Source organism: Erpetoichthys calabaricus, chromosome 11, assembly GCF_900747795.2.
Source record: "Erpetoichthys calabaricus chromosome 11, fErpCal1.3, whole genome shotgun sequence".
Lineage (NCBI taxonomy): Eukaryota > Metazoa > Chordata > Cladistia > Polypteriformes > Polypteridae > Erpetoichthys > Erpetoichthys calabaricus.
In genome coordinates, this window is record NC_041404.2 from 21686966 (window position 1) to 21701022 (window position 14057).

The window sequence follows — 14057 nt, forward strand, 5'->3', positions numbered from 1 at the left end:
AGGTTAATTACAATCAGATGCATTACACTAATAAACAATATGCAGTTAATTGCAGTGTATTTATAAAGCCGCGTCAGGAATGTGGAGCTAAGAAAGAAAGGATGAGCACACAGGAACAGTAGTTTGACCATTCTGTGGACCATTATATTGTTACAGGTTAATTACAATCAGATGCATTAAATTTATGAACGATACGCGGTTAATTTCAGTGTATTTGATAAAGCCGCCGCCGTGGATGTGGATCTAAGAAAGGGTAACCACACAGGAACAGTAGCACTGCTTTGACGCTGGGTGCTGCCAGTCTGCAAAACCGAGCGGAGAAATTGCGTACGCCAAGGTATGAGTTACCGTGGAAATGTGCGTGGCTTTACGCCAAGTTTAGGTTTTATACATCGCGATTTGAGCGTGGAAAGGTTCGTACGCAACATTTCTGTGCGTACGCACCATTTATACATGAGGCCCCTGGTCAGTTAAGTAGCAGAGGGGCTTGTTAATCAGTTTCAGCCGCTTTGGTGTTAATGAAATTAACAACAGGTGCACTAGAGAGGCAACAATGAGACGACCCCCAAAACAGGAATAGTTTAACAAATGGAGGCCACTGACATTTTTCCCTCCTCATCTTTTCTGACTGTTTTTTCACTAGTTTTGCATTTGGCTACGGTCAGTGTCACTACTGATAGCATGAGGCGATACCTGGAGCCTACACAGGTTGCACAGGTAGTCCAACTTCTCCAGGTTGGCACATCAATACGTGCCATTGCTAGAAGGTTTGCTGTGTCTCCCAGCACAGTCTCAAGGGCATGGAAGAGATTCCAGGAGACAGGCAGTTACTCTAGGAGAGCTGGACAGGGCCGTAGAAGGTCCTTAACCCATCAGCAGAACCGCTATCTGCTCCTTTGGGCAAAGAGGAACAGGATGAGCACTGTCAGAGCCTTACAAAATGATCTCCAGCAGGCCACTGGTGTGAATCTGACCAGACAATCAGAAACAGACTACATGAGGGTGGCCTGAGGGCCCAACATCCTCTATAGTGGGCCCTGTGCTCACTGTCTGGCACTGTGGAGCTCGATTGGCATTTGCCATAGAATACCAGAATTGGCAGGTCCACCACTGGCGCCCTGTGGTTTTCACAGATGAGAGCAGGTTCACCCTGAGCACATATGACAGACATGAAAGGGTCTAGAGAAGCCGTTGAGGACATTATGCTGCCTGTAACATCATTTAGCATCACCAGTTTGGTGGTGGTCAGGCATATCCATGGAGGGACGCACAGACCTCTACAGGCTAGACAACAGCACCTTGACTCCCATTAGGTATCGGATGAAACCCTTGGACCCACTGTCAGACCCTATGCTGGTGCAGTGGGTCATGGCTTCCTGTGGCGAGAGGATGCAGGCAGTTCCTGATGCATGAAGGAATTGATACCACTGACTGGCTCCCATGCTCGCCTGACCTAAATCAAATAGAATGCCTCTGAGACATTATGTTTCGGTTCATGCAATGCTGCTAGGTTGCACCTCAGACTGTCCAGGAGCTCAGTGATGCCCTGGTCCAGAGCAGTTTATATATATCTATATAAAATAAACAAATAAATAAATATATACAGTAATCCCTCCTCCATCGCAGGGGTTGCGTTCCAGAGCCACCCGCAAAATAAGAAAATCCGCGAAGCAGAAACCATATGTTTATATGGTTATTTTTATATTGTCATGCTTGGGTCACAGATTTGCGCAGAAACACAGGAGGTTGTAGAGAGACAGGAACGTTATTCAAACACTGCAAACAAACATTTGTCTCTTTTTCAAAAGTTTAAACTGTGCTCCATGACAAGACAGAGATGACAGTTCTGTCTCACAATTAAAAGAATGCAAACATATCTTCCTCTTCAGAGGAGTGCGTGTCAGGAGCACAGAATGTCACATAGATAGAGAAAATAATCTCTAGCAAACAAATCAATAGGGCTGTTTGGCTTTTAAGTATGCGACGCACCGCGGCACAAAGCTGTTGAAGGCGGCAGCTCACACCCCCTCCGTCAGGAGCAGGGAGAGAGAGAGAGACAGAGAAAAACAAACATGCAAAAATCAATACGTGCCCTTCGAGCTTTTAAGTATGCGAAGCACCGTGCAGCATGTCGCTTCACGAAGCAGCTGCACAGAAGGTAGCAACGTGAAGATAATCTTTCAGCATTTTTAGACGAGCGTCCGTATCGTCTAGGTGTGCGAACAGCCCCCCTGCTCACACCCCCTACGTCAGGATCAGAGAAAGCGCAAGAGAGAGAAAGAGAAAAGTAAGTTGGGTAGCTTCTCAGCCATCTGCCAATAGCGTCCCTTGTATGAAATCAACTGGGCAAACCAACTGAGGAAGCATGTACCAGAAATTAAAAGACCCATTGTCCGCAGAAATCCGCGAACCAGCAAAAAATCCGCGATATATATTTAAATATGCTTACATATAAAATCCGCGATAGAGTGAAGCCGCGAAAGGCGAAGCACGATATAGCGAGGGATCACTGTACAGTATTGTGCAAAAGTTTTAGGCAGGTGTGAAAAAATGTTGTAAACAAAGAATGCTTTCAAAAACGGAAGTGTTAATCATTTATTTTCATCAATCAGCAAAATGCAGTGAATGAACAAAAGAGAAATCTAAATCAAATCAATATTTGGTGTGACCACCCTTTGCCTTCAAAACAGCATCAATTCTTCTAGGTACATTTGCACACAGTTTTTGAAGGAACTCGGCTGGTAGGTTGATCCAAACATCTTGGAGAACTAACCACAGATCTTCTGTGGATGTAGCTTCCTCACATCCTTCTGTCTCTTCATGTAATCCCAGACACACTCGATGATGTTGAGATCAGGGCTCTGTGGGGGCCATAGCATTACTTTCAGGACTTCTTGTTGTTCTTTATGCTGAAGAGAGTTCTTAATGACTTTGGCTGTATGTTTGGGGTCGTTGTCATGCTGCAGAATAAATTTGGGGCCAATCATACACCTCCCTGATGGTATTGCATGATGAATAAGTATCTGCCTGTATTTCTCAGCATTGAGAACACCATTAATCCTGACCAAATCTCCAACTCCATTTGTAGAAATGCAACCCCAAACGTTCAAGGAACCTCCACCATGCTTCACTGTTGCCTGCAGACACTCATTATTGTACCGCTCTCCAGCCCTTCGACGAACAAACTGCCTTCTGCTACAGCCAAATATTTCAAACTTTGACTCCTCAGTACAGAGCACCTGCTGCCATTTTTCTGCACCCCAGTTCCTATGTTTTCGTGCATACTTGAGTCACTTGGCCTTGTTTTCACGTCGCAGGTATGGCTTTTTGGCTGCAACTCTTCCATGAAGACCACTTCTGGCCAGAATTCTCCGGACAGTAGATGGGTGTACCTGGGTCCCACTGGTTTCTGCCAGTTCTGAGCTGATGGCACTGCTGGACATCTTCCAATTTCGAAGGGTAATATGCTTGATGTGTCTTTCATCTGCTGCACTAAGTTTCCTTGGCCAACCACTGCGTCTACGATCCTCAATGTTGCCCGTTTCTTTGTGCTTCTTCAAAAGAGCTTGAACAGCACATCTTGAAACCCCAGTCTGCTTTGAAATCTTTGTCTGGGAGAGACCTTGCTGATGCAGTATACAGTAATCCCTCGCTATATCGTGCTTCGCCTTTCGCGGCTTCACTCTATCGCGGATTTTATATGTAAGCATATTTAAATATATATCGCTGATTTTTTGCTGGTTCGCGGATTTCTGCGGACAATGGGTCTTTTAATTTCTGGTACATGCTTCCTTGGTTGGTTTGCCCAGTTGATTTCATACAAGGGACGCTATTGGCAGATGGCTGAGAAGCTACCCAACTTACTTTTCTCTCTCTCTCTCTTGCGCTGACATTCTCTGATCCTGACGTAGGGGGATTGAGCAGGGGGGCTGTTTGCACACCTAGACGATACGGACGCTCGTCTAAAAATGCTGAAAGATTATCTTCATGTTGCTACCTTCTGTGCAGCTGCTTCGTGAAGCGACATGCTTCGCATACTTAAAAGCTCGAAGGGCACGTATTGATTTTTGATTGTTTGTTTTTCTCTGTCTCTCTTCTCTCTCTCTTTCTCTGCTCCTGACGGAGGGGGTGTGAGCTGCCGCCTTCAACAGCTTTGTGCCGCGGTGCTTTGCATACTTAAAAGCCAAACAGCCCCACTGATTTGTTTGCTTTTTTCTGTCTCTCTCTCTGACATTTTGTGCTCCTGACGCGCACTCCTTTGAAGAGGAAGATACGTTTGCATTCTTTTAATTGTGAGACGAAACTGTCATCTCTGTCTTGTCATGGAGCACAGTTTAAACTTTTGAAAAAGAGACAAATGTTTGTTTGCAGTGTTTGAATAAAGCTCCTGTCTCTCTACAACCTCCTGTGTTTCTGTGCAAATCTGTGACCCAAGCATGACAATATAAAAATAACCATATAAACATATGGTTTCTACTTCGCGGATTTTCACCTTTCGCGGGGGGTTCTGGAACGCAACCCCCGTGTTGGAGGAGGGATTACTGTAACTACCTTGTGTGCTCAATCTTGCCATGACATGAAACTGTCTTCCACAACCTCGCCTTGGTAGCAGAGTCTGGCTGTTCCACACCCAGTTTTAAGCCTCCTACACAGCTGTTTCTGTTTCAGTTAATGACTGTGTTTCAACCTACGTGTGACATTGATGATCATTAGCACCTGTTTGATATAATTGGTTGATCATACACCCGACTATAATCCTACAAAATCCCTGACTTTGTGCAAGTGTACCTATAAGAATTGATGCTGGTTTGAAGGCAAAAGGTAGTAACACCAAATATTGATTTGATTTAGATTTTTTCTTTTGTTCACTCACTTTGCATTTTGTAAATTGATAACAATAAACAATCATTATTTATATTTCTGAAAGCATTCTTTGTTTACAGCATTTTTTCACACCTGCCTAAAGCTTTTGCACAGTACTATATCTCTATTACATATATATATATATATATATATATATATATATATATATAATTACTGTATATCTTCTTATATAATACACTACCGTGGCTGTTCGTTTGTCTCTCCAGGATTTTAAATCACCTGTAGCTCACAAACTGTTTCACCTATTGACCTAGAATTTGGTACACATACAGTATACTATGTGACGTCTACTATCCGCTTTTGGGGTGATGATTTTTATTACTCTTTTTATTTTATTGTAAAATCAACTCTCGGCAGCGGTCAGCAGGGTGGCCATGCGGCACATGAGTGCAGATGCCGTTCTCATTCCCTATCACCTTCACCGTCACTTCCCATTACCTCTTCATATCTTAAATCATTCTTGAGGCATATTGAACACTTAAGTACCAGCTTATGTGAAAAATTAAGAAAACGTACTAAGTAATTACAACACAAAAACTGAATTAATCAGTTTTAACATGAAAAGATGCCGATGAAAGAAAAGAAGGAGCGGGCCACTAGGGTGGAGAAAAGAAGAGCTACTCAGGAAGTAGCAAGCGCATCAACCTCCGAGTTAATGGATGCTAAACGTACAGAGAAACAGTATGAAAACTACGAAAGCTCTAGTCAAATATACACACACACACACACATATAGACTTAAACTTTAAATAACTTTTTTTTCTGCTAACAGTACAGTAATGAACTCAAACTTTACCAGCTTAGTGCTCAGGATATGCTTTTCTACATTCTGAAACTTGTACAAGATGTCATAATAAGATAATGCAGCTATAAAAGAAGATTTAAAAATTATGTCAGGAAAAACAATATACAACTAATTTTCTACATAAGGAAATTTGTCAAAATTTGTAATGCTTAACATCACATTTTCAAGGTGGATGGAAAAAATAATATTTATTAAAAAGAAATCTAAGCTTCAATAAAAATAAACATGCTCAAAAAATCATTTATTATGAGAAAGTACATTAATTAGTCATTAAGTTTACTATGTACCTCACACTTTGAAAGAGAGAAGGTATGTCCAAGATGTAGCCGACCATTCATATAGGGATATGGAAATGTGACCAAGAACTTATTCTTACTGTGATAGAAAGGAGATAAACAAAGACACTTTGTGTATCAGGGATATATTTTAAATTTATGATTGAAAGTGGTTTGTTGAAACAGATACAGTTTAAAAATCAAGGTTTAATAAAACAAATTTTGCAGTTCTAAAAAAGCAGCACTTGATCTGCTGTAAACTGTCTGAATTGGTTTAGTGCAAATACAAAAATGACTGAAGCTTTGAAGTTGACTATATTACTAATAAACTTTAGAACAGTTTTTCAAAAATAGAGTTAACAACTGGAAGAAAAAAGAAAAAACAACTTAACATGGAATGATTTTAATTTATTTTTAACTATTTGATAGTTTCATGACCAATTTGATCATATACACACAATGGTTTCAATTCACTGTTACACAGAAAACAGTACACCAGGTGAAAAATAAACAAATAAACCTCATCCCACTTTAAAAGTAATCTCTGCATTTTTCAGAAAAGAGTGAAACTTGACAAGGCAATTACAGTATAGTATGTGTAACTGTTCCAAGTAGCACACAACAACGTAAGATACCAGAATTGAACCCTTCATTCAAAGAAAATGTAATATTAAATTCCCGATTTTGTTTTTAAATAATGTAAGAAAATAAATCATCTAAACGTAATGTGCCTAAAGTATACATCAGAAGTTATTTAGTTATATTTCCCCAATTGAAAATGATCTATTAGACAGAAATAATAAACTGCATAAAGTATGTTGTCATAAATTTAACTAAACATCTTACTAATCCTGAAAGTGAGATGAGTGACACTTTCCTGCTTTCTTATCTGTTGTTTTTATATTCACTTTTTTAGTAAAGTTGTACTTAAACTAACATATTAATTTTTCATCAACTTATTTTTGCTCATGTTTACAGTTTGAATAACCTGACAGTTTTCCACTGTAACATTATCAGCTTTTCTTAACTTCATCAAAATTTCTAAAACAATTCTTTAAAAAAAATGATGCTAGGACATCGTAGAACAGAGAGACTGATGTTTTAAGAGTTATAATCAGTAACTGAGCGCAGAGGAATCAAATACCGAGATGTTTCAAATAAAGAAAATAATTTTAAACAACATACAGTATGTGGTTTGAATTTCTCAATATTTCAGTTGAACACAACCAATCCAGAACAAAGAAATAACAATCAGGATAGCTGTTATATACATTTGTTGTAAAGTAATCAAAAAATGCTAAAGTAGAAAAATACATTTAACAACATTCTAAAATAAATGTTTTGTAAAGTCTTACACATCTATAAAACATGAGATACTGAAAGTCAAATTTCACAACTGTAATTCAGAAGGACACAAAAACAATACTTTACTCACATTTTCTTAAAAATTATCTTAAGTTTTAAAACATAAACAAGGTTTCTTTACATTCAAACTAACAGATATAAATAACTTAATTTTAACAATAGAATCCCTTGAACTTGAAAAAAAACATATCTAAGCACACAGTTTATTCTGCTTAAAGTGAACACACTAACGCCACACTAAGTGGAACACAAAATGTTCCTTCATTTTTTAAAAGAATAATTGCACAACAAATACACTATAATAAACAGACTGCCAACATTCACTTTAATTGCATTCAAAAAAGAATATTACAAAATGTTTTATTGATAAATTTATATATTTTAAATATTTTTGTTGACCATGGAGCCAGAGAGTGGTGACATGTTGCATGTTAGTCGTAAAAGCAAGTAAGAATTATTCTGTACTCTGTATATGTGACAATACTACTATTTCTACAATCTTATTTTTAAAATCAATATTCCAAAAAAAGAAACATAAGAAAGTGCACTAAGGATGATGTCCAAACTGCAAGACAATGAAAGATAATGTCCACTTTGCAATGTGCAACTGTGGACAATGACATTTCCCAAAATAATGTGTGGCATAAATAGATAATTGAGCAAAACAATTTTTTAACAGGTGGTACTATAAATTACAGATGCCATGATTGAGGGAATGGCAAGAAGTATAGGTATTCAGTTGTTTGATTTGACCTTTTTTTTTTGTTAGATTGACATTATTACAAATTTGAAATATTTACCCCCTGACCACTACAGTAATGTAGCGAAAACACTTTAAGTGCATGGCACACAATTGTAATTAAGTGCCTTTAAATGTAAGCACAACAAATCCATAAAAATATGCTTGTCATGTACAAACATGCTGCCACAGTATTTATAAACATTTTTTTAAACATACTTCCAGTTTAAAAGTCACATTTCATAGAATTTTATAGAATCACACAATGCCCTTTTCAATAAATATATATATTCTTCTTATATAATACACTACCGTGGCTGTCCGTTTGTCTGTCCAGGATTTTAAAGTCACCTGTAGCTCACAAACCGTTTGACCAAATGACCTGAAATTAGGTACACATATACTACGCTACTATCCACTTTTGTGGTAATGATTGACCTCCAAGTTTATTCCTCTTTTTATTTTTATTTTATTGTAGAATCAACTTTCGGCAGTGGCCAGCAGGGCCGCTGAACCGTTCTTATCCCTACCACCTTCGCCGTCACTTCCCCTACCACTTCATATCTTAAATCATTCTGAAGTCTTCAATCTGCCTCAAGTGCCAGCTTAAGTGAAAAATTAAGCTAAATGTACTAAGTAATCGCAACTCAAACACTGACTTAATCAGTTTTAACACAAATAGATGTCGATGAAGGAAGACAAGAAGTGGGCCGCTAGGGTGGAGAAAAGAAGAGCTGCTCAGGAAGCAGCAAGCGAATCAACCTCTGAGCAAACAAATGCTAAATGCACAGGGAAGGAGTATGAAAACTAGGAATGCTCAAGTCAAGTGTATTCACTGGTATGTGTGTGTATATATATATATATATGGTTGAAACAGTTTTACTGTCAAATAATGCAAAGAGTACGCGACACGTGTTTCGCCCTAATTCTGGGCTCATCAGGCTTACGGTGTCCACTTTTCAGTTGCGAGAAGCAAGACATACTGTCAAATAAAAGAACCACACGCTGTAGCGCAACATTAGGGGCTTCGCCTCTGACGCTGACGTTCGAGGTTCGATTCCCGAGAGGGGATGCAGTGAATGTGTACGCCTGATGAGCCCAGAATTAGGGCGAAACACGTGTCGCGTACTCTTTGCATTATTTGACAGTAAAACTATTTCAACCATTCTATGATCTGCTTCTCGCAACTGAAAAGAGGGCACCGTGGCGGATGTTAGCCGACTTGCTGACCAACCACAAGCGTTACCTGGCAGGTAACCACCCATACAATCAGATTGTGATTCAGACTAAGAATGCCATGAATATATATATATATATATATATATATATATATATACACACACACTCACCTGCATATAAACAGTGTATTTTATTTTAGGTTTGCATTTCTGAATTATTTATTCTTAACATTACCTGTTCAAGTCAATCAAAGGATTTAAACTTTTCATTCATTCTTTGTACTTGATGTAATGCTTCTGTGTCACACGTTCTTCAAAGAATGTACTATTACCATTCTATGCATGGCTCAAACAGAAATATTCAGAATCAGTTATTATTACTTATTTGTTGGCCGACACCTTCATCCAGGCAATTTACAACACTTGAAAGATACAATCGGTTACATTTCTTTTGTTTTCCAGTTGGTGCACAGGCAGATGAAGTAACCTGCTCATTGTCACACAATATTGATTGTGGGATTTGAATCCCCAATCTCAGGGTTAGAAGGTTAAAGACTTAACCACTACACCACACAGCCTAATATACTGAAATGTTACTTTTAAATAATAAAACTGTTAGGTAATTATAAATTCTTTACTTATTCATAATAAACACATTAGTTCACGGTTTATATGAAATTCATTCCGATTATTTCACATTCACTTACATATCATTTTCTTTGAAAGAGTCTGGCGCATCTACTTCAAACACTTTTTCGTTATCCCATTTCTGTTGCACGTCTCCCTCAATCTTTTTTAAGAAATCAACCTTTGCTGTTCCTTTTCTTTCCTAAGGAAATAAAACAAGAATAAACTTAAAAAATTTAAATCGAGGCATTTTCCCTGTGATATAATTATTCCAAAAGCAGTTTCATATTAAAACTCTCGTAATTTTACTTGCAAAATTAAACCTTTGCTTTTCAACATTTCCATAATGCTTTAATTTACTTTGCTTATATTGAAATATATACAACTTTTTTCTTCCTTATTAAAAATACCAGTAATGCACAGTTCTCTACATTGTTATTTTTTAAGAAATATCTGACTTCTGTACTAACTTGGTTCAAAAATATTAATAATTTCGCAACCAACATTATACCAGCTGTACCTAGCTTGACCTATTTTTATTTTCCATTTGTCACGGAGAATGATAATTTGCAAGCATCACAATAAATAAATAAACAATACACACCGTACTGATTAACATCACATTCAAAATATTTTTTTTTTTTTTTGCATGAATGTACTTCAAACGAAGTAATTGTATAGACACTATACTTATGACAACTGCACTAATCAAAAAATAATATTAAAATTAAATAAACCAAACTCTTTACTGTCAAACCGAAATATAATTAATTTAATCAAACTGGAAATTAACATCGCAAGCCGTTTATTAACTTACAGTAGAGTTCTCATCGCCAGTGTACATTACGAAAAATAAAGTAAGCAACATCAGATTTGAAAATAACATAAAAAACAGAACTTAGCAACTCTATAACTTACTGTCATTGTAAAAAGATGAACGTGTTGGCTTCTCTTGAGAAATTAGATGTAAAAGTTTAAAAGGCGTGGGTTACACGATGTCGAAGAGACCGGCTTCCAGAGCGCACATTGATGATGCAATCATTAACGTAAACAATTAGCGTCGCTGAGCATTTCGGGAATTGCTGTCTATTTTTAATTCATTATCATTTATCTGAAGCAACAAACAACTTCAATTCCCAGAAGGCAGTCACACACTCACACTGTAAGCCAAAGAAGCACAACGTCAGCGGAAACTAAATCTCTTGTTCATACTACGGCATGTCGTTAGGATCAGAAATATGTAAGTGCACGTGCAATTACATGTGTCCTCTCTCTCTCTATTCTATATATACATATATAGTAGAATGGGAGGAAACTGGTGTCGCATATGCCCCCTTCGTATTATCAAGAAGGTTTTACACCTGACTGGGAAGCCTAATTAGTTTTTGGTTTTCTTAAAAAAAAATCACGACTTTAAAAATATTATATCCTGATATTTATTGTATTTGTATACAAACAACAGACCCCTTCATTAACCATGTGTAACAGAAAACATCAAGGCAAAAGTGCACCCCATGAACGCCTTCACATTCTACTCCCTTAATGAAGATCTTGAGTCAGATTGATCAGAATGTCAGAACCTGAATGTAGAGCTCAAGACTCCTACTAGTAATTATTAGCTTGAAACACATTTCAGTGGTTTTTTTTTTATTTTTTTTTTTTATGCCCATCACTATACAAGTTATGGTCATTTTTCATTTTGTATGTAGGCTATCTTTTACAGTTTAATCGTAACATTTTTCATGTGTCACTATTCTTTAAAGATAGCTACAATATCTGAGTAAACTTGAAAATGGATGATAAGACAAAAGTCAGTCTCCTTCATGCTTTAGTTATAGCAGTTTATGTTCTCATAGAAACAAAGATTTTATTTTAAAGATATTCCAATACAGGGAATTATTTATTAATCTGTCAGTCAATTAATGTGTTGAAAGCTCAGTTGTTACTACATATTAGATAATGCATTAGGCAGTGTTTCTCAAAATCATCTTTGCTAAACCTTAACATCACTTTTATAGTCCCCTTAGTACCCATGTGATGGGTGTGACAGAGCAAGATGAAGAGGACAGGAAGAGATGGAAAAAGATGATCCGCTGTGGCAACCCCTAACAGGAGCAGTCATAAGAAGAAGAAAACGTACCAAATGAGGTTAATTTTGTGGAGTTCCTCTTTCAGTCTTCTTCTGCCTTACTGATTTTTACTACTTCTTTGTGGAAATGAAGAACATCTAAATGGAAATTGCAATGCCACAGTACCCTGGACTGGCACCCCATTCATGTCTGTAGTTCTTGTCCTGTGCCCAGAGCTGCCCTAGGCTGTGACTAATTGTTTTGGAAAGTTTCTGGGTGCCAGTGACCCTGAAATGGATAAGTGTGCTATTTAGAGTTTTCATTTAATTTAACTGGTATATCTTTGACACGTGAGACAAAAAATGAAGTACCTAAAGAAAAACTTTACACAAACTGTGAACAGCCTAGAGAGTCTGAACCTGCAACTTTGGAGCTCAATAACATTTTTTTACATATATCCATCCATCCATCCATTATCCAACCCGCTGAATCCGAACACAGGGTCACGGGGTCTGCTGGAGCCAATCCCAGCCAACACAGGGCGCAAGGCAGGAAACAAACCCCGGGCAAGGCGCCAGCCCACCGCAGTTTTTTTACATATAAAAAACATAAATTTTTATCTGAAAGTTACCAAATATATTAAAAGCAATAAAATGTGAATGTACTATAATTATTTAAGATATTAAAACCACACTAGGAACCATACATTTTAGGGGGGAAGGAGGGGGGGTCAAAAATGCACGGAATTGTTAAAAAAAAAAAAACTTTATTATAAAACTTCCAGGAATACCCATTTGGTCACCTTTAAAATATTCTTCTGGAGAGGCAATATACTTGACTCAGTGCTTCTCCCATTCCTACTAACATTTCCAGTACTCATCTTTTGTTACTGTCTCCAGGGCCTTTGGTGTTTTTTTTCTGTATTTTTTATCTTCCCTTTAGTTCATCCATCCATCCATCCATCCACTTCCACTTATCCGAGGTCGGGTCGCAGGGGCAGCAGCTTGAGCAGAGATGTCCAGACTTCCCTCTCTCCGGCCACTTCTTCTAGCTCTTCCGGGAGAATCCCGAGGCGTTCCCAGGCCAGCCAAGAGACATAGTCCCTCCAGCGTGTCCTGGGTCTTCTCCGGGGCCTCCTCCCGGTTGGACGTGCCCAGAACACCTCACCAGGGAGGCGTCCAGGTGGCATCCTGATCAGATGCCCGAGCCACCTCATCTGACTCCTCTTGATGCGGAGGAGCAGCGGCTCTACTCTGAGTTCCTCCCGGATGACTGAGCTTCTCACCCTATCTTTAAGGGAGAGCCCAGACACCCTGCGGAGGAAACTCATTTCAGCCACATGTATTCGCCATCTCATTCTTTCGGTCACTACCCATAGCTCATGACCATAGGTGAGGGTAGAAACATAGATCGAATGGTAAATTGAGAGCTTTGCCTTACGGCTCAGCTCCTTTATCACCACGACAGACCGATGCAGAGCCCGCATCACTGCGGACGCCGCACCGATCCGCCTGTTGATCTCACGCTCCATTCTTCCCTCACTCATGAACAAGACCCCGAGATACTTGAACTCCTCCACTTGGGGCAGGATCTCACTCCCAACCCTGAGAGGGTGCTACACCCTTTTCCGGCTGAGGACCATGGTCTCGGATTTGGAGGTACTGATTCCCATCCCAGCCGCTTCACACTCAGCTGCGAACCGATCCAGAGAGAGCTGAAGATCACGGCCAGATCAGAGCAAACAGGACAACATCATCTGCAAAAAGCAGTGACCCAATCCTGAGTCCACCAAACCGGACCCCCTCAACGCCCTGACTGCGCCTAGAAATTCTGTCCATAAAAGTTATGAACAGAATCGGTGACAAAGGGCAGCCCTGGCGGAGTCCAACTCTCACTGGAAACGAGTTCGAGTTACTGCCGGCAATGCGGACCAAGCTCTGACACCAGTTGTACAGGGACAGAACAGCTGTTATCAGGGGGTCCTGTACCACATACTCCCGGAGCATCCCCCACAGGATTTCCCGAGGGACACGGTCGAACGCCTTTTCCAAGTCCACAAAACACATGCAGACTGGTTGAACGAACTCCCATGCACCCTCCAAGACTCTGCTAAGGG

The 14057-nt window shown here is 39.1% G+C and overlaps 1 protein-coding gene across 1 annotated transcript in view; it reads right to left on the minus strand.

The window, feature by feature from the left end:
- The window catches only part of LOC114660236 (leucine--tRNA ligase, cytoplasmic-like), a 73542-nt gene extending 62611 nt beyond the window's left edge, over positions 1–10931 (minus strand). Inside the window, exons 1-3 of the mRNA XM_028812791.2 lie at positions 10791–10931; positions 9953–10074; positions 5976–6063 (exon numbers count right to left, since the gene is read on the minus strand). Coding sequence (XP_028668624.1) covers positions 5976–6063; positions 9953–10074; positions 10791–10796 — 216 coding nt within the window. The 5' untranslated portion in view covers positions 10797–10931. The remainder of the gene's footprint in view (positions 1–5975; positions 6064–9952; positions 10075–10790) is intronic.
- Positions 10932–14057: the final 3126 nt, after the last annotated feature.